We start from the raw sequence: 22,668 nt of genomic DNA, 5'->3' as shown, positions 1-22,668 counted from the left end.
TCACTCATATAACAATGATGGAGCTGTAAGCTAATATCACCTCTTTAAGAGTAATTTGGCAATATTTATAAAATGCCTTCAAGAAGAAAAACCCTGTGTGCAGACAATTCAATTTATGAGTCAACCCTAAGGAAATAATTACAAATTCAGCTACATATGCAATGATAGCTGATAAAGGACAGTTCTTTACAGAAGAATTCCTACTGATAAATGCAGAAGTAATGACAGAATTAGAATATTACCATATCACCTTTTTGCAACTCCTGATAAAATAATGGATCTTAGCAAAATCATCAATGGCTGCCAAAACTTAGACAAAAGGTTGGAGAAAATATAAAGAGATCCTTCTAAAAGAGAGCTCTATAAACAGTGGATCAGGCACCACTCCCAAATTCCCTGAACAAGCTTACCACACACACAAAAAAGAAACAACCAAACATGTGTCTCTTGATATGATGCAATAGAGTTTTGACTGATGCATTGTTTGGAGTAGCAAAAGACTGGAACAGACTAAATGTCCAATAACTTAGGACTGATTAAAAAATCAAAATAGTATGGGCAGTAAATAAGCCATTCATGACTAAGAGTGCTTTCCAGGTACTGATAAGTAATGATTATCTTTTTAAGTTTAAAAAAAGTACACAACAATGTACATACTATACTACTATTTATGCAAAAATGGGGGTAATAAATATATATGTATACATTTGCTTGTACATACATAAAATCTCTGGAAGGATACAAAGACACTACAACATCTGTTGCCTTTAGAAAAGACAGCAGGATGCCTGGTGGGACAGCAGTGGGAAGGAAACTCTTCAATGCATATCCTCTGTGCCTTTGAAATTATGAACCATGTAAATGTATTACCTATTAAAAAGTTGTAATTTTAAAAATATGAAAAAGAAGCCAAACACAAAAAGTATATATGCCAAACGATTTGATATATATGACATTAAAGAACAGCAAGATTAATCTATGGTACTAGAAATCAGAATGGTAGTTACTCCTCGAATGAGTGAATTTACTGGAAAAGAATTAACATAAAAGAACTTCATAAGGTGATAGCGATGTTCCACATCTTCACCTGGGTGTGGTTACATGGGTGTATACATTTGTCTTAACTCACCAACTATACTTAATATCAGTGCATTTTACTCTAAGTAACTTATACCACAAAGAAAAAAATACATATATGCATATAAAGAAAGTATGGGAATATATGCTCCAAAGCATTTATGGTAATTATCTTTAGTTGATAAGGCTACAAGTGACACTTTTGTTTATCTGAAATTTTTGGCTTTTTTAAAACTAACATGTATTACTTTCGTGTTATATAAAACCCACCACCCTGCTTTCTTCACAGACCCCATCAATAGGATTATACCAACTTCAACCAGAAAAGGCTTTGCTGTGCCCGGCTAAAATCCAGCTAAGAATCAGCTCACCACACACAGCCTTCTCCAAGCTCCACGACTCCAAGCCAGGGACTCTATCCATCTTGTCCACTTCTACATCCAAGCACCTGGCACAGTGCCTTATATAAAATTGGTACTCCTCAAGTCTCTGGTAAACACTGATTGGATGTTCTACTATAAAGGGAGAAGCTGTTCTGAACAATTTTGAGAAGAATGTGGACATACGTTATATCATTATTGAATAAAATATGGGACTGGATCAAAGACAAAAAGATGCTACGATCCACCAAAAGACAATTCCAAAAAGGCAAAACAAAAAAGTTCTCTTGATATTGAACTAAAGCCATAAAAGACTCTTTATAGCCTAGGAATCCTAATGCTAAAGATTCCTTTAAAACTTCAAGACTATATGATTGCACAAGACCAGAATTTTTCTCAATAAGAAACTAAATAACTGAACTACTTTAGACAAATATTTGAAAAAGAAAAATTACAGCCTTGATAAGTATCCTGTAACTACCTCTAATGAGTGGTTATTCCAAAAACACAAGCCAAGCTCTGAACTGTTCATCTGAGGCCTTTAGCTTCAATCAACAATACAGTGTATCTCCACTACAAATAATAGCCAAAGAATTCAATATGAAAGACTGCCATTCAATCCCATCAAAGTGTAGTCAATAAAACATTTTTTTAAAGAACAGCTTAATACTAACCATACATTCCTCTACATTTTTTCAGCTTTAACACTGCACAGTTAGAGCACCAGAAAGCACCATACTATTAGTTTCTCTTCCCACTAAAATGTTTTTACTGGGTTAATATTTAATGTTATATCCTTAACTTCTAGGGGTTAATATAAGAAAAAGCAATGTGAACAATGTTTTTGTATCTTCTGCAAAACAACTGAAGATGATGCTTATGATCATTCTGGTTTATTTATGTTAAGATTTACATAAGCAGTTTTTTTTAATTAAGAACCAGAAAAAGATTATCTCCTAAAAAGTTATGTTCATTTTTATTGGGTAATGACTATAATAATTGATGTGTTTCTTTCTGGAATTTAGTTCAAGTATAATGGTCCTCAAAACTACTAAATTTTCATGCTCAAGTACAATTATCTTACCTTGGTTTTCAAGTAGAACTTTTCCCCATTCCATCTTTATTGTTTCTGAGCTCTCTAACTTTAACACTGCTTTTGTACATACATCCTCACTATAATAAACTACCTCAAATCCTTGGAATTAGATGGGGTACCAACAAAAAAAATGAAATAATGAAACAGGATCCATAGCCTGCCTTATCAGTAGAAACAGAAACTTTTTCAACCTATTCAACCTATTCAAACCCTAGGATTTATCAAGAGGGAGATTAAAGAACAGGAGAGAAATCCAATGGTTTGCCTGACAAATGCCCTGACTTGGTGACCAAATTATTTATTGCACCTGGAACACCAATAAGCATATTTTTCAATTCACTGACATCTGAAGCAATAATTAAGAACTAATGGTTGTCCATGAGTATTTTTCCTCCTCTCCTCTCCTCCTTCTTGTCCCCTTTTAACTTATTCAGTTTAACCTCAGGCCTACTGGGAACACTCAGGCACAAGCACAGTGATACTGGAGCTACAAAAGTGCTGCCTATTTGTCGAACTAGACACTCAGAGGCATCACACTGCTCATGGTCCACATCTCACAAAGAAAGGTCACCAGGGACACATTTAGGGCATCAGCATTTATAGAACACATGAAAAATTTACTGTGAATATTTCTTTACAGCTACACTACTAGTCTTTAGCCTAAGAATTGAAATCAAAGTTCTGTTTCTCATCAGGCAACATCCTCACACTAAAAAACTACCTCCCAATTTAAAACAAATACTCAACCATCCATTTCTTTAAAATACTTATGTAGCACATTTTTAATTAAATTCCAATAAAGCCAAATTTAATATTTAAATTTTAAAAGCCATCAAAGTAAACTATAGTACATTATACAAAGGTCTATTAATTTTCAATGTTTTAATTTTTTTATATTTTAACTTAAGGTATTTACATCATAAAAAGTTCAGGTTAGAAATACCATTGTTTATTGAAGTATAAAGGCTGATATCAAAGAGCAAGGGCAAAGAAAAAAAGTTAGATGATGCATTTTACTCACCAGAGCTGAAATATAAGTATCTTTTTTTTTTTTAAGGAGAGATTTCTTCCTTTTAGTAAAACAAAGTATTTCTAATCAACCAACCAATTCTAATTCTTGTCCTCCTCAGGAATAAATTAATTCTGCATTGTATACTTTTTAAACAACTATGTGTGGCAGAGAGGAAGGTAGGAGAAGAGTGGAGAGGTTTGTTTTATTTGCTGGTTTCAAATCTTTCCAGCTTCTTGAAAAGAACATATTCAATAGATTTTTTGCCTGAATTGCAGATTTTTGGCAGGGTAACTTTGTCCTATTTCAAAAGCTTTGCTGAACTTTAAAAACTACAATAACTGTTTTCATCCTGTCATGTCAAAAATTCTTAGGAACCAGTAAGGCTGCTCTTCATTACCTATGCACAGCAACCCCAACACGCTTAAAGGGCTCAGATTGGCATTTAGACACAAAAGGCACCAAGAGACATAAAAGAGAGGAACTCAGCTAAATCCTTACATAGCCCAGGATAAACCCTCAATGACTAAAAACCTGTAACCTGATTTTTTTTATTTCAGGAGAAAATTTATTTTATAACAGTATGTTTAATGAGATTCTTATGGAATCTCCAGGATTCTGAAAAAATCAGATTCAGGGCTACATAGTCAGAAACAATAGGCAAAAAGCAAACAATTGGTTCAGTGAGGAAAACACTGCTGCTGCAGCATCTTAATCTGCTCGGCCGGTCATCAAAACACCATACACTGGGAGGCTGAAACAACAGACATTCATTCTCACAGATATGGAGGCTGGGAAGTCAAGATAAAGGTTCTGCTGATTTGATTTCTGGTGAGAACTCTCTTTGTGAATTGCAGATGGCTACATTCTCACTGTGTCCTCACATGGTGAAGTGCTTTTTCACAAAGTAAAAAAAAAAAACAAATATTTCTCTGAACAAATATTTTATCTACCCTAAAAAATTTTTTAGCAGGATTATCCCAATGGCAGTCAAGAAAATGTAGCTGCTTTCACTTTCATTTAGCAAAAACTGGCCTAGGTATAATTTAAAATGTCAGAACTCATTCTAAATTACTCTGCTTTGTAAGGTAAAGCATAAAGTTTTCTTTTATGCATGGAAAACTAAATATCTAAATAAAAACACCAAATTATTTTGAGTTTCAGGTAAGATCACAAGAGAACAGTTATATTCATTACTGAACAAATGAGACAAAGAAGTATTCTTTGCTATTTCAGGTTTAGGAAGAACAGGCAGACTGCAAACCCAATCAGCTTATGATTTTGCTCAAGAAAAATATTTTGTCTTCAAAACAATTAATGGAAAGAAGTGGCCCACAAGTGAGTCATTGTATTACACAGTTTCATATACAACATAACTAGAGAAAAATTTTTATTCCTTTTATGTTGTTTTACCCAATGAACCAGATAACCCATTTCTACAAGGCAATGATACAATAGTATGGGACTTGAATAGTATTAATAGATTTTTTTAAAAACAAAACTATTCAAGTGAGTCAGTCTTCAAATTTTCTTATTCTTCATCAATCCTAAGTAAAAGGAGTAAAGTGAGAGGAAGGGAGAGATGCTTCTTTGAAATAAATCTGTTAGTGCCCTGGCTAGTATGGCTCAGTGGTTTGAGTGCTCGTCTGCGAACCAAAGGGTTGCTGGTTAGATTCCTGGTCAGGGCACATGCCTCCATTGTGAGCCAAGTCCCCAGTAGGGGGCGCATGAGAAGCAACTATACAATGAGGTTTCTCTCCATCTCTATCTCCCTCCCTTCCCCTCTCTAAAAATAAATAAATAAATATTTTAAAGAATTTCTGTTAAGTCAGATGTATGTGTAAATTAAAATTTTACAGTAAAAAGAATGACAACTCAGGACCTAGAACAACAAACGCTTTCTCTGAGTCAAAACATTTACTTGGGTAGTTTTTTGGTATCCTCACTATGACTCACACGAAATTACTTGTAATAATAAAAAAAGAAAGTGAAAGCCTGCATTTCTGATATACCTGAAGACCTTCCTAGAGGAGCATGTTATAGTGTTGAGTTACTGCAATAAAGCAGAATAATGGCTCTCCAAAGATGCCCACATACCACTGTCTGGAATCTGTAAATACACTACCTAGCATGGCAAAGAGACTTTTGCAGATGTGATTTAGGTTATGAGTTTGAAATGGAGAGATTATCCTGGATTATCTGGGTGGATTCAATCAAATCATGGGAGTCCTTAAAAGCACAGAACCTCCCTGCTGTGGCCAGAGAGAGATGTGACAACAGGAAAAAGGTCAGAGAGATGCAATGTTGCAACTGTTGATACAGAGGAAGGAAACTTAACCAAGGAATGTGTGTGGCCCCTAGAAGCTGGACTTGAAAAGCAAGGAAACAGATTCTCTTTCCGAGAGTCTCCAAAACGGAACACAACCTGCTGCACCCCAATTTTAGTACAGTAAAACCCTATCAGACTTCTGCCCCACAGAACTATGAAATTTATATTATTTTAAGCCATTAACCTTGTAATAATGTGTTACAGACACACAGAAAACTAATACAGTAGCCTACTCTTTGACAGATAATAAAGAGAATTTCCTTTTGGAGAAATAATGGAATGTCCTATTAAAAGCAAAATTTGCCTACTAAACTAGTATAAGTTAAGGTAGAGGCTTTCTATAAAAGTGTATAAATATATGCTTTAAATCCACTTTAAATTTTTCAGACAATGGTCTAGTGTCAAGTGTTACAAACAGGTGAGTCAGCAACCTTGTTCCCATGTCACCCAGCTCTCTAGGCCTGTACAGGCAACCACCCTTCCCCACTCCTGTAGATTACTCACTCAATGAAGTCCTCTTTACACTGCTTTAGCATCTCACATGTCTGCTGGATCTCTTGCTCACTCAAAAGTACCAACATCCCAATCGTTAAGTGTAGTTTTTTCGGATTCTGGAAAATACTGCTATCAACTCCACGATCCTGTTATCAAAAGAGAAAAATAAGAAACTCAGCCCATACAAAAATAAATGGTAGGAATAAAATTTAGAGCTCAGAAATGAATCCACACATTTATATATAAGCAACTGATTTTCAACCAAGATACCAAGACAATTTAATGAAGAAAGAAGAGTCTCTTCAACAAATGATGCTGGGACTGAATGTCCATGCAAAAGAATGAAGTTGGATCCCTACTTCATACTATATACAGGCATTAAATCAAAATGGAGTCATGAACTACTAATACATGTATCAATACAGATAAACCTCAAAAATGTTAGCTAAGCAAAAAAAGCCAGATGCAAAAAATGATGCATTATATAATTTCATTTATGTGAAATGGATAAAAAAAGGCAAATCTATAGAGACTGAAAGATTAATGGTTGCTTGGGGTCTAGGAGAGGACTGCAAACAGGCAGGATGGATCTTTTTGGATTAATGGAGATGTTCTAAAACTGGATTGTGGCAAAGGCTGCACAACTCTGTAAATTTACTGGAAACAATTGAATTGCACACTTAAGATAGGTATATTTTTGCCCTAGCTGGCATAGCTCAGTGGATTGAGCGCGAGCTGCAAACCAAAGCATCACAGGTTCAATTCCCAGTCAGGGCACATGCCTGGGTTGCAGGCCACGGCCCCCAGCAACCACACATTGATGTTTCTTTCTCTCTCTTTGTTCCCCTCCCTTCCCTCTCTAAAAATAAATAAATAAATAATCTTTAAAAAAGAGATAGGTATATTTTTTAAATATTTATTGATTTTTTTTTTTTTTAGTGAGAGAGAAAGGGGGAGAGAGAGAGTACATGCCAGGGATCAAACCCACAACCTTGGTGTATCAGGACAATGCTTCAACCAACTGGCTACCCAGCCAGGGTACTTTTTTTGGTATGTAAACTATACCCCAACAAAGCTGTTAAACATAAAAATGTGTATGCATGCCTTCTTTTTTTAAAGAGTATCCAAGAAATCCTGAAGCAAGTTTTTACCTATAATTCAACCTGCTGAAAGTTATTCACACAATAATTTAAGAGTGTTCATCTCTTCAAATACCATATGACTTCCTTTATATATAGAATCTAAAAAGTAAAATGAATGAACAAACAAAATAAAAACAGATTCATAGATACAGGGAACAGACTGAAGGTTGCCAGAAGGGGGGATGTCAAGGGGCTGGGTGAAAAAGGTGGAGGGATTAAGAAGTACAAGCTCGTAGTCACAAAATAGTGATATGGATGTAAAGTACAGCATAGGGAATGTAGTCAATATTATTGTAATAACTACACATGGTACCAGGTGGGTACCTGAAATATTGGGGAGGGAGAACACTTTATAAAGTATATAACTGTCTAACCACTATGCTGTTTACCCAAAACTAATACAAAATAATACTGAATGTACACTCTAATTGAAAAAACTAATAATAATAATAATAATAATAATAATAATACAGTGGAACCAAATCTACTGAAATAAATTGGATATTTGGATACTGATACTGGGGGAAAAAAGAGTGATCATCTCTTACTCTATCTTTCCTTTTGATGACTTTGCCGAAGGTCTTTCAACCTATAATGTTAAAAACACCATGTACACATAGAGGTCCTTATAGATGATTAAGTTGGTATCTGAAATCACTGAGGCAAATATAGTTTTTGTTAAGAAATTATGTTGGGGCAATTGGACAGATCCTTGGAAAAAGAATACAATTATATCTATTCTTTGCACCACACACAAGAATAAACTCCAAATCAAAGACTAAAATGTAAAAAATGAAACTATACAAGTACAAAAAGAAAACATGGATGAATTCCTCTTTAACTTGAATATAGACAAAGGTTTTCCAGCTAAGATCAGAAATCCACCCTGGCTAGTGTGGCTCAATTGGCTGGGTGTCATTCCGCAATGTGAAAGGTCACTGGTTAGATTCCTGGTCAAGGCACACGCCTAGGACTAGTGTCCTTACAAAAAGAGGAGCATAAGCACACAGAGAAAAGACCACATAAGGACACGGCAAAAAGGCAGATGTCCACAAGCCAGGAAGAAAAGGTCTCATCAGGAAAAAACCCTGCCAGCATCTTGATCTTGGACTTCAAGCCTCCAGAACTGTGAGAAAATAGATCTCTGTTGTTTAAGCCACTCAGTCTGTGGCATTTTGTTACAGCAGCCCAAGTGTCTCTAATACACCAAGCAATCCTACTTCTGGGAATTTATCCTGAGGATATATTTTCAACAATATAAATTACCTGTGCACAAGGTTAGTGACTGGAGCATTACTGGAAAATATCTAAATGTCCAAGTACAGAAGATTGGTTGAAAACCACATATAAACACATGTGTAAACTGATATAAAGGGATTTTTCAGGACATAAGGGCAAGTGAAAAAACGACAGTGCACAAGAGCATATAGTTTGCTACCATCTGTGTAAAAAAGAAGAGAAAATAAGGAAATACACACATACCTACTTATCTTTACAAAAAGGAACACAGGACATATAAACCAAAAAGCAATGAAGTTGGTTCCCTACAAGGGATGAGGAGAACAGGGGACAAGGGACTCAGGAACATGCTCCACTTCTTCTGAATATGCCCTTTGTACAGTTTTGATTTTTGGAAGCATATTGATACTCTACATATTCAAAATAAAATTATTAATAAGGATGGGAAGGAGGAAAAAAACTAAATGTTGGAAGCAAACTAAAAATTAACCAACTTGCATTTCAAATAAATACCAAATCCATACTAGAGGGGGTTTAAAAAAGAACTAATCCACATAACTTACAAATACAAAATCTGAACATATATCTCAGTTAGGGTTTTTGTAGATATAGGACTGAGCCAATGTGTAAGGAGGAACATAAAAATATGGAGTGGGCACCCTGACTAGCATGGCTCAGTTTCTTTGGCGTCGTTCCACAAAGCAAAATGTCATTGGCTGGATTCCCATTCAGAAAGGGCACATGCCTGGGTTGCAGGTCCTGTCCCAGATCAGGGCACATATGAGAGGCAACCCATCAATATATCTTCCTCATGTCGATGTTTCTCTCCTTCTCTTTCTCCCTCCTTTCCCCTCTCTGTAAAAATAAATAAGTAAAATCTATTTTAAAAATTATGGAATGCAGGAGGGAAAGAAAGAATGCTCTGGGATGGAGTGCGATTGAAGATATCTTTGTGAACTCTTGGTTTCTAAAGTATATATAGTTGGCACTCGGTATCTGTGGGTGTCATATCTGTGGATTCAACCACCAACTGCATATCAAAAACATTTGGAAGAAAAAATTCAGAAAGTTCCAAAAAGCAAAACTTGAATTTGTCACACACCAAGCACTAGGCTGACTCCACATAAATGAAGTAATGTGTAGACCTACCCTGCTGTCGATAGAATATATACAAATTCTATGCCATTTTATATAAGGGACTTAAGCATTCTTGCATTTTGGTATCTGCAGGGGGTAGTGGAACCAATCCCCTGGTAGATATTGAGGGACAAATGTATATGCACAAATGCACACACACACACACACACACACACACACACACACATACATATATTTTCCAGCTCTGTCCACAGCAAAGGACCTAGCAGTAAAGATATTTTGAGCACACTTGGCACCGTTTTGGTCTCTAAAACCATTTCCCACAAAATGGAACCTGGGTTCTTAGAGGAATGGCTAACTCCAGGGTTGGGTCAGGGAAGTACAAGATAAGACTGGAACATCTTACTATGCCAGAAAGTACCGGAGCAATGGTGGTAGGGTATGGAAGGAAGACATGTTGCCAACACAGAAACCAGCTTAAAGGGCCCCCTACTGGTTAAACAAGGAAAAATTTGAACACTAAAATAATTAAGGAGAGTAATAATTTATAAACTACTGGAAAAATAGGAATGCACAATCCTTTACCAATAATAGATGAGAAGAAGAGAGCATTGTTTCTTATAGTACAACACTGAATTGTAACTGGTAAATATAGCAAAGATATAAAAGTTAGAAAATCATAAGTTTGTAACCATCAAAGCAAAGATTGGTTCAAGAAAGAATCATCAAAGGATGTTAAATCTAAGGTGAAATTTTGTTGAGAAGCTGAATCTTTGCATAGTCTTAAATGTCTCTCAACAGATTGCCTACTGGTTGTATGGAAAAATAATAGCAACTACACACAGAAGAAATCAATTGCACCTGGACTGGGTGGTGTAAAAATTAACATTACTAACAAAGGACATCATGTCTAGAAGAGGTGTTTTGAGAAAGATACATCATCATTTATGCAATGTTCTAGCCAGAAATGCATAACCTCAGTCTACTCATGAAGAAACATTGGACAGACCCCAAATGAGCATTCTATTTTTTTAAAGTTATTATTTATTAAAGAAGCATTCTATTTAAAAAAAAAATAAAGTCAATATCAAGAAAGACAAAGAAAGGCTGTGAAAATAGTCCAGATCCAGGGAGACCGAAGAAACATGACAGCTAAATTCAATACCTAATCCCAGGCTGGGTCCTGTATTAGAGGGAGGAAATGCTGTGTTGACAAAATTAGGGTATGGATGGCAAAATACAGATAAAAGTATCAATGTTACATTTATTAAAGCTGGTAATTATATGGCTATTATGTTTTTAGAAATAATGATTTCATAGGAAATATATATCAAAGTATTTAGGGTAAATGGTCATAACATACACAATATACTCTAAAGTAGTTCAGAAAGAAAAGAGAAAAAATGCTAAAACAAATAGAATAAAATATTAATAGGTAAATATGAGTAAAGGATATTATCTATAGTTTTATAATTTTTCTGTGAGTTTAAAATTATTAGTATCCTGTTGCTGCTAGCACTAATTACTAGAAACTCAGTGGTTTTAAAACTACTCAAATGTATTACCTTACTATCTAGAAAAAGGAAGCTCTAGAACTTTTCTTTCCTTACCTCACTCTTGGGGAGCCTGCCACTTCAGCCAACTTGAGTTCACTTGCTAAGAAAACAATGAATACTGGAAAACAAAGCAGGACACAAAAGAGCAGGAAAAGGAACAGATGGTATCCCACAGGCCACATAATCTGTAGTATTTGGGGGGAATCTGAGTCATAAGAGTTCATATAGTCTTTTCAGTGTGCTGGAGATTATATAATCCATATGTAACCCTGGATAGTCTTTTAATAAATGGGAAACACCCTAAATTCTACCCTACCTAGCAATTCTGTCTACTAAGAAAAACTTTTCTCTTACTGAATTATCTAAAATTAATGTAGAACCAAATAATCTTCATGGCAATGACATGAATCTCTAGAGACACCATATTTCTTGGAATACAGCACATTCCCTTCCACAAACTACTTCTTTGAAATGAATCAAGACGAACATCAAACTTTCTACTCCAGGAGTTTAATTACAATGGGCACTGCTCCAAGTTCACCATTACTCAGAGCTGGAACTATTTTACTCCATTAGATTGGCTAACCAGGCTGGCGCCTGAAAATTCTAATGGCGGTGACCTTCCACCCAGCAAGGAAAAGCAGAGTATTATAACAGAAATTCCCTGGGGCAATTTTGTCTAGATGTGGAAAAAAAGTGTTTCTAAGTCACATCAGTTAGCCTCCGTTTCTTTGTTAAGTAAGGTCTCATCCAAGGAAAAAATGCATGCAAAAGCTACCTCCACAGAAAGCATATGTGTAGGTCAAAGCCACAATTCAGAGTTCCAAGTCACATCCTAGCTCAGTAGTCCCAGGTGCAAAACCTTAAACCTCTCATTCAAACTACAGCTTCATGATTTATCACTAACAATCACCACATCATCATTTGGCCCTTCAACTGATTGCACTTTCTATAAAATTATATTTTATTGATTATGCTATTGCAGTTCTCCCAATTTTCCCCCTTAGCCCCCCTCCACCAGTACCCTCCACTCCCTTGGTCAATCCCCATGCCATTTTCAAGTCCATGAGTCATGCATATCAGTTTTTTGACTACTCCATTTCCTATACTGTACCTTACATCCCCACAACTATTCTGTACCTACCTATTTGTACTTCTAAATCCCCTCACCTCTTCACCCATTCCCCCACACTCCTCTCAACTATCAAAATGCTCTCCATATTCATGATTCCATACCTATTTCATATAATAATGGTTTGGTGATGATGAATTCTAGTTTTTCTTGTCTGGGAAGCTCTTTCTCTGCCCTTTGATTCTAAATAATAGCTTTGCTGGGTAGAGCAATCTTGGCTGTAGGTCCCTGCTTTTCATGACTTTGAATATTTCTTGCCAACACCTTCTAGCCTGAAAAGTTTCTTTTGAGAAATCAGCTCAAAGTCTTGAGAATTCCTCTGTAGGTACTAAATGCTTTTCTCTTGCTGCTTTTAAGATTCTCTCTTTATCTTTAACCTTTGGTATTTTAATTATGACGTGCTTTGGAGTGGGCCTCTTTGCATCTATCATAATTGGGACTCTCTCTGCTCCCTGGACTTGCATATCTATTTCCTTCACCAAATTGAGGAAGTTTTCTTTCATTACTTTTTTCAAATAGATTTCCAATTTCTTGATCTTCCTCTTCTCCTTCTGGCACCCCTATGATGTGAATGTTGGACCTTTTAAAGTTGTCCCAGAGGCTGCTTATACTACCCTCATTTTCTTTTGATTCTTTTTTCTTCTTCTTACTCTGATTGGTTGTTTTTTGCTTCCTTATGTTCCAAATCTTTGACTGATTCTCAGCTTCATCACCTCTGCTGCTGTTTCCCTGTAAAGTGTTCTTTATTTCAATTAGTGTACCCTTCATTTCTGATTGGATCATTTTTATGCTGTTGAAGTCCTCACTAAGTTCCTTGCACATTGTTATATAAACCAATGTTTTGAACTCTGCATCTGATAGATTGTTAATGTCCATTTGTTTAGTTCTTTTTCTGGAGTTTTGACCTCTTCTTTCATTTGGGCCTTGTTTCTTTGTCTCCTCATTTTGGCAGCTGTCCTGTGTTTGTTTCCATGTATTAGGCAGAGCTGCTATGATTCCATGTCTTGATAGTGTGGCCTAATGTAGTAGGTGTCCTCTAGGGTCTGGTGGCAAAGCCACCTCTGATACCCAACCTGGGTATTTGAGGTGCACCCTTCATGTAGTAGTTGAGTCTTGACTGCTGTTGGCAGGTCAGTGGAAGGGATTTACCCAACCCAGTCAGCTGCAAGGATTGGCTGTGAACACTTACCACTAACCTCTGCCCTGTGTGGAGAATCAGCTGTGCAGGGGCAGGGTGGTGGTGCTCCAATGTGGCCTGTAGCTGTCCACTGGGTGCGGGTGCACAGGCTCTGGGTTTCCCGGGTGGTGCAGGCCACTTGGGAAAATTTTTAACTATAAATCCCGTAACTCTTCTTATACACTAAGAATCCTAAATTAGCCCTGGCTGGCATAGCTCAGTGGATTGAGTATAGGCTGCAAACCAAAGGGTCGCCAGCTCAATCCCAGTCAAGGTACATGCTTAGGTTACAGGCCAGGTCCCCAGTGGGGGCCACATGAGAGGCAACCACACACTGATGTTTCTCTCCCTCTCTTTCTCCCTCCCCCTCTATAAAAATAAATAAATAAAACTTTTTAAAAAAGAATCCTAAATTACACACTAAAACTTTTTTATAAATAAATTTTCTTCTTCAGTGAATAATACTAAATGAAGAAAAACAAATCCATTAGCCATTCCTTCCCACTGTTAGCCTTCACATAGAATATGAACAGAACTACATCATTTCTCAAGCTATAACCTATTCAGTTCTCCAGGCGAACTGAAAAATCCTATTGCTTTAGACAGATATATAAGCCTTCAGAATGCTCTACCAAACACAGCTTTGAATTAGTCTTTCATTACTGATGTGCTTTTTACTGGACCCTGCTGTGAGGTAAAATGGAATTATAGCAGCATTACTAGCTATAGAATGATTGAGAGATATTCAGGGTTTTAACATACTTCTTGAACTAGCAGACAGTAAGACATCTTTGAATCTTAATGCAAGAGAGGAAAGAGTGAAAAAATAAGGTACAGTTTATGTGCAGATAACATAGATGAGAGATACCTTGCTGATGCCTGTGAGCAGCTAAATCCTACACACAGGGATGATGGTGATAATGTCTGCAGTCAAACATTTCTTATATAATTGATTAGCACAAAGGAAGGTGATTTCAGGAAACGCTATTCTAAAACGTAAATTCACATTTCCTTGGGCAGTCAAGGGTGAGTTCAAAGACAAGCATGCTACCAAATAGAGAAAAATAGAGAAAAGAGACCAATTTTTCTTTTCGGGGGGGCGGGGAGACACACAGACAGGCACATCAATTTTGTTGTTCCACATATTTATGTATTCATTGGTTGCTTCTATGTGCCCTGACCAGAGATGGAGCCCACAACCTCAGCAAATGAGGAAGATGCTCTAACCAACTGAGCTACCCAGCCAGGGCAAAAGGTTAACTATTTTAAAGGATGAAAAGACACGTTCAGAAAGAGTGAGGGTGCCCCAGCCAGTGTGGTCTCAGTTGGTTGGGCATCACCCCACAAACCAAAAGGTTTGATTCCTGGTCAGGGCACTTGCCTGGGTTGCAGGTTCAGTCCCTGGTAGGGGACAGCACAGAAGGCAACCAATCCATGTTTCTCTCTCATATCAATGTTTCCCTCTCTTTCTCCTTCCCTTCCCCTCTCTCTAAAAATCAAAATTAAAATTAAACTTAAAAAAAAGTGAAGGAAGTTCAGGATGAGACCTGGGAGTAGAAAACTTGTCTGTTATATTAAAGATGTGACCTTCACAACAATGTTTTAAAACAAAAATTAATAGCTGTAGCAGGCAGAATTCTAAGAATGACCCTCACTTTTGTATAATCTCCTCCTTTGATTGTGGGTGGAAACTGTGAAGATGATGAGACATTGCCTCTGTGATTATACTGTGTTATACGGTACAGTCAACCTTAAGATATGGAGATAGATTATCATGGTAAGCCTGATTATACACATGATCTCTTTAAAAAGCAGAGTTTTCTCTGGCTGGTGACAGAAGTCAGAGATTCTAAGCACAAGAAAGTTTCAATCAAAGTCAGAGGGACAACCTATAAAGGAAACTAGGACCTCAGACCTACAGCCACAGGAACTGAATTCTGCCAACAATCTGAATGAAGGGGATTCTTCCCCAAGGCACACAGATAAGAGATCAGTCTCACCAACACCTTGATTTTGTCCTCTTGAGACTCTATGCAGAGTACCCTGTTAAGCCCACCAGGTCTTCTGATCTACAAATACTACAGAACAGTGAGATAATAAGTGGATGTTGTTAAAGCTGCTAAAATTGAGGTAAATTACTCTGCAGCAATAGAAAACTAATACAATAGGGTAGGGTACAAAGGTAAACTAATGCACTCTTCTTTTCATCTTTCGCCACGAAGATCCCAAAAGGACTTGATATATTCGACATAAGAAAGATAAACTCACGGAAAGAAAGAATAAAAAAGAAGGAAGCTGCAGTATCTTCGGCTTCAATTTCTGCTTCAGTAAAATGGAATGTCAACATCTATCTCATAGGGACAGACTGAAGATTAAACAAAATAAACACAGGAAGCACTCAGAACACTTGCTACCACAATGCAACTGCTCAATAATTATTTGCTATTTTATATACTCCTCAATGTTGACTAAGTAAATAAAAACAGTGATAAACTCAGTCACATTTATATTACCAATTATTAGAAGAAAAACTTTGTGAGTAGGATCATTATTCATAAGTGCCCAAAAGTAGAAACAACCCAAATGTTCATCAAGTGAAAAAAAAAACATTGTATATTCCACACAATGGAATGAAATGTTATATATCAACATAATGGAATATTACTGGGCAATTAAAAAAATGAAGCAGTATGCTATGACAAACATGGATAAACCTAGAGCCCATTATAAGTTAAAGATGCCAGGTACAAACACATTTGCTATGATTCCATGTATATGAAATATTCAGAACAGGCAAACCCATAAAGATAAACATTAAGTTGGTGGTTGTCAGGGCAGGGGAAAGGGGAAATGGGGAGTGACAGCTTAAATGCATATGGGGTTTCTTTTGGGGGCTGTAGAATTATCCTGGGATTAGTGGCAATGGCTGCACAAAGCAGTGAATATACTGAAAACCACTGAACTATGTGCTTTAAGCATGGGAATTTTATGATATACAAATTACATACCAATTTTAAAATGTATGAGAATGCCTTCCTTTTGCCCATGAAGAATTAATTCCTATAGGACTTACCATCCTGCTATCAATAACTAGAAAACTTGTAAAATATATCAAACAAATGTTTCAGACATTGGACTATGCTGGACTGTGATCTCTAAGAAAGAAAAAACAAACCAAGCCCCATCCTAGCTTTGTGAATAGTGACAATTTCTAGACAGTGGCACAGAATGGGGAACACAAAAAGAGTCCAGACCAGAGTTCTATGAGTTGAGATGACAAAAACCAAATTTAGGAATGCCAAGGCAAAATTTAAGGGCTCCAGGAAAAGTCACATATTGTTATTATGTTAGGCAGGACATACAGCAAACCAAGGCAGGAGGAGGAGGAGGGAGACACACCTCACCCACTAACTCAGTGGGTCAATATCAGGTTGATATCAACCTGAGCCTGGTCAATAATCTTGCCATGTGTCCCAACATCACAGAAAACACCACACTGCCCAGGCTGGTGTGGCTCAGTGAACTGAGTGCCAGCCTGCGAACCCAAGGATGGCTGATTTGATTCCCAGGCAGGGCACATGCCTGGGCTGTAGGCCAGGTCCCCAGTAGGGGGTGCAAGAGAGGCAATCACACATTGATGTTTTTCTCTCCCTCTTTCTCCCTCCCTTTCCCCTTTCTCTAAAAATAAATAAAAATACTTAATAAAGAAAATCTTAAAAAACACACACACGCACACACCATGCTAACATGGGAGGAAGGCCGTCCTTGAAATTCTGTGAATCTTCCCCACTACCTGGGAAAGAAAGCCTTTGAAACTGTGCTTTCATCCCAAGGCCTGAAAGGCCAGAAAGGTCCCATAGTGCCCAAAGGAAGAAGCCCATTAACACCTTTGGGTGTTCACACCCCCTCCAAAGCTGGCATCACCTTTACCTACCAATCAATATGTAACCCACTCACCCCACATCTTGCCAACTATGTAAGTCCTCAGAACAAAGGACTTTGGAGATTGGCACTCTTGGCTCTCTGGCCTCCTAGCCTCAGGCCACCCAGCCTCTGGCCACACGCCCACTTGCCACCCCAGCCTTTGGCTGCCCTTACTTTTGCCACCCTTATCCTGCTTTGTCCTGAATTCCCCCCACCCCACTTTACTAGGCCTGTTCTCTTCCATGAGAATGGATCACCAATAAACCCTATTTGCATGCTAATAGACTCGCTGATCTGTAATTCTTTACTGCACTGGTGAGAAGGACCAAATTTCTGGGAGTTTCTCCCATAACAATTAGACCAGCACTCTGAATTGGAGAAGATTTCCCTACCTGAATGAGTATTATGAAAAAAATATGAAATCCTCTAGAGCAGAGAAATGCCAAAAAATTTCAGATTAATCGATTGTATATTGATTGGAAAGAACTTGGAGATGTTGCTATTCAGGCAAAATAAAAAAACCATTTAGTCCTTTTATTTAAGTAAACTTTTGCAACATGAAAAAGAAAACACACATACACAAGGGCTCTAGAAATCTGCATTATTTCTCTTTGAAATTTTGGCTGAAAAACAATCTGCACATGAATAGGGTAAAAGCACAAAACCAGGTAAAGAACAACTACTGGGGAGCATTAAGCCAAGTAACACCCAAAACTCAAACAGCAGGTAAACACTCAAGTTCCCAAGAGCCAGAGTGCAGAGACCACTCTTGAGTACAAAGAGCACTAAATAAATTCCAGAAGGAACACACTTTAATAGTGAGGCTAAATTAGTCCCAGAGTAAAGAATATTCTAGATCTGCCCTTAAGAGGCAAACTTTGGAATGATTATGTTAATCCATAAGTAATTATTTTCCAAAACAAAATTTAAAACTCTTTAAAGAGAAAAAACAAAATTTGCTCATAACAAAGTAAATTCACAATGTTTGACATCCAATAAAAAATTACTAGGCTTGCAAGAAGCATAAAAATGTGACCCATAAGCAGGTAAAAAATAAAAATCAGTCAATAGTAATGTACCTAGAATGTTACTATGCTATGGAATGAACAATGACTCTAAAATAGCTATTATAAAAAAGGAAACTATTTTAAGGAAAACAAAGATACTGAGGGAAGGAAAAGATATGGAAAAAAAGAAACTTGAAGTAGAACTTCAAAAGAGAAAAAAATAAGAACAAAAGTGAAAATTCTATTGGATGGAATTAACAACACATTACAAACTTAAAAAAAAAAAAATCAGTGAACTTAAAAGATATATAGCTACTAAACTATCCAAAGGAACCAGGAAGAGTAAAATGAAGTCTATAAAACAAATGAACAGCTTCAGTAACCTGTGCAGCAGTCTAATATACCTGGGTGGAGAGGCGCAAAAAAACCTGGAATTAATTTATAAAAATTTGTGTATTTATTGTTGCATGTTTAAATTTCAATCACCTTCAAAGTACTCACCATTTGATGCAATACACCTATGGAGATTTTTTCCACTGCTCAGAACACTTTTTTAACTGGTCACTTTTGATGTCTTTTAGTGCTTCTGCCATTTTTTATTTCACCTCTTCCACATCAGCAAAATGTTTCCCTTTGGGGACTTTTTCCACCAAGGGAAACAATAAAAAGTCTCTGGGGGTGGGATCTGGTAAATAGGGAGAGTCGGAGTCATGATGTTTTTTGGTCAAAAACTGCTGAACCTCATCTAGGTACGGGCAGGTGTGCTGGTAAATCACTCATCATGAAATAAGCAAATGCACTGAAAGAGTCTTCAAAAACAACTCACTGAAGAGGATCACAACCTCTCACAACACAAGCTGGTACACTGACACAAATGGGTTCCTAGAACACTCACCTAGCAGGTGAAGCTTGTACTACAAGGGGCCCACCCTCCATAAGACAATTCTGTTGAGGGGGTGTCCCTTGTATGCGTAATTAAAGTTACAGAAGGCGAAGAGGAAAAAAGAGAAAAGATACCTAAGGAAATAATGGCTGGAAATTATCCAAACTTAGAGTAACATCAGCATAATAATAAAATAAAAACAAGGCCCTCATTCCCTCAGAAACACCAAATAAACAATAAACATGCACACCAAAGTAGCTCTGAGAGAACCCTAGAAACCAGTTAAGAAGCTGCAACAACCTGGCAAATGCTTAACCAAGAACAAGCAGCACTCAAAATGGTAGGAAATACCAAGTTTTCTCTCCACACTGAGTATTGCGATGAAATCTCATCCCTTCTAGCTCCATCCAGCTGGGATGTGAATCATCCCTTTGTCCAGCTTATCCACACTGTATATGTTACCCATGCTGTACATTACCCACACTGTACACGTTACCCACCCATTAGTCACTTCGTAACCATGTTAGTTACCAGGATCATCTGTCATAGTATTATAGTGCTTGCATTCAAATACTCTTATTTTACTTAAAAGGCCCCAAAGTGCAAGAGTAGTGATGCTGGCAATTTGGATATGCCAAAGAGAAGCTATAAACTTTATTACAGTACATATGTAGAGGAGAAAAACAGTATACACAGGGTTCAGTACTATCTGCAGTTTCAGGAATACAGGGGAGGCGGGGTGAGAGAGTTGTCAGAATATATCCCCTGAAGTTAAAACAAGATACCAGAGCATGCCTGCTAGAGTAGCAAAAGTCAAAATAAAACAGATACCACCAAAAGTTGGCAAGAATGTGGTGCAGCCTAAACTCTCATAATTCATTTGTGGTAGAAGAGGGAGGCTCATCTCATTGGTAAAAGACCTTACAGTTTTCCATAAACTAAACATATCTCTGCATTTGATCAAACAATTATACTCCTAAGTATTTGACCAAGAGGAATAAAAAGATATACTTAACACAAAGATTTCCACACAAATGATTATATATAGTAGGTTTATTTTTTAAATTGTATTTATTCTGCCCTGGCTGGCGTAGCTCAGTAGATTGAGCGTGGGCTGCGAACCAGGCATCGCACTCGCAGGTTTGATTCCCAGTCAGGGCACATGCCTAGGTTGCAGGCCATGACCCCCAGCAACCGTACATTCATGTCTCTGTCTCTCTCTCTCTTTCTCCCTCCCTTCCCTCTCTAAAAAAATAATAATAATAATAACAATGATAATAAATAAAAAATCTTTAAAAATTTTTATTTATTCTTAGAGAGAAGGGAAGGGAGGAAGAAAGAGAGGGAGAGAAACATCAATGTGCGGCTGCCTCTCATGTGCCCCCTACTGGGGACCTGGCCTGCAACCCAGGCATGTGCCCTGACTGGGAATCAAACCAGAAACCTTTAGGTTCGCAGGCCAGCACTCAATTCACTGAGCCACACTAGCCAAGGCTGTAGTAGCTTTATTTATAATAGCCAAAGATTAGAAATCACCCAAACATCCATGAACAGTTGAATGGATAAACAAATTTTGGTATATTCATGCAAAGGAATACTCCTCAGCAATAAAAAGAAATTAACTAATATAACACACACTAACATGAATGACTCTCAAAAATATGCTGAACAAAAAAAAGCCACACAAAAGGCTATATACTATATTTATAGGACATTCTAGTAAGTGGAAATCTAATAGTAACAGACAGCAGATTAAGTGGTTGCCTGGAATCACTGGTAGATGGCAGAGAGTGAGACTACAAAGAGGTACCAGGGAACTTTTGGGTAATGGAAATGTTCTATATCTTGCTTCTGATGGCTGTTACACTGCTATATATGTTTGTCAGAACTCATCCAAGCGTACTCTTAAAACACGTGCCTTGTAATGTATGTAAGTTATAACTCGATAAAGTTGATTTTTAAAATAGAATAAAAGAAATTATCAAAAACTTAAAGTTTACATTTCTATAACTTATGTATTCTACTTTTAAGAATTTACCCCTAAGAAATTTATCCCCCAAAAAACATCAGCCAAGGACAGAAAGATGCAAGTATAAAAATGTTCATTACACATTATAATGAATAAAACATTACACATTATAATGAATAACAGAATTAATGAAAAGTTAGGGCACATTCATAGAATACTTCACAGCAATTAAAAATAGTAATTCGATTTATATGTATTGACATGAAACATGTTAAATCAAAAAATATAAAACATATAATTTTATTTTGATATTATATATAACAAATACATATACAAGTTTAACAAATACAAGTTTAAAAAATTTATGAGCCAACTTTATATCAAGAAGTGTCAGTCATCTTTTTCCTACAAGTAACAGAATGCAGAGACCATTCCTATCTTAGAGATGAAGAAACCCTATCAGAAATGTCAAATGAGTTTCTGAAGAACCAAAATAAGACTAAATGTCAGTCATTCAGGAAACAACTGTTATCTCAATGAACAAGATGTGTGTTCCTCAAAGCTACTACAATGGAACTCACCTAAGCTGGGGTAATAAATGCCAAATACTAATAGAAAATGCCTACAGGCTTTTACAGCCATCTGCCTGTCATTCTTACATCAGAATGAAATTCACTAAAAATTTCCTCCATATAATAGGTAATACAGTATGGTCCCTTACTTATTTAGTCTTTTATGCTGTGCTTATTTCCCTGCTATTATTAAGAAGTGATTTAAAAGCAAGAAGGAGGCATTTCACTATGGAGTCTCCCTGAAAGCAGGAAGAAAGTACTTTGTACTGATTAAGGCCAGCATGACATTCATAGTGGCCAATCTCATTCTGGCCAAGTGAAAGTAATTATTCAAATATTTGTTCCCTGACAGCTCATGTCGGGAGCCAAAAGAAAAGTAAGAAAGTGTACACACATACCACACACACAGAAAAAAAGGCTAATTTATTACAATCTGCTTGTCACATACCAGATATTTGTAACATTCCAAAAAATAAATAATTACTGGCTTCAATAAATTAGTATTTACGAGCTAAAATAATTTAAAAACTTATCAGCACCCCCTAAATTTACGAGCCCATACTGAAACTTCAGTGTTTTTCTG

The 22,668-nt window shown here is 36.9% G+C and overlaps 1 protein-coding gene across 6 annotated transcripts in view; it reads right to left on the bottom strand.

The window, feature by feature from the left end:
- Positions 1 to 22,668, bottom strand: part of ASCC1 (activating signal cointegrator 1 complex subunit 1) — a 121,208-nt gene that overhangs the window by 62,369 nt on the left and 36,171 nt on the right. For all 6 annotated transcript variants that reach the window (XM_036026821.1, XM_036026822.1, XM_036026823.1 and 3 more), the window contains one exon: positions 6,396 to 6,532. In XM_036026821.1, the coding sequence (XP_035882714.1) occupies positions 6,396 to 6,532 (137 nt within the window). The remainder of the gene's footprint in view (positions 1 to 6,395; positions 6,533 to 22,668) is intronic.

Source organism: Phyllostomus discolor, chromosome 5 (assembly GCF_004126475.2).
Source record: "Phyllostomus discolor isolate MPI-MPIP mPhyDis1 chromosome 5, mPhyDis1.pri.v3, whole genome shotgun sequence".
Classification (NCBI taxonomy): domain Eukaryota; kingdom Metazoa; phylum Chordata; class Mammalia; order Chiroptera; family Phyllostomidae; genus Phyllostomus; species Phyllostomus discolor.
The sequence above is the reverse complement of the archived record's forward strand: the minus strand, read 5'-3'. Positions and strand labels throughout refer to the sequence as shown.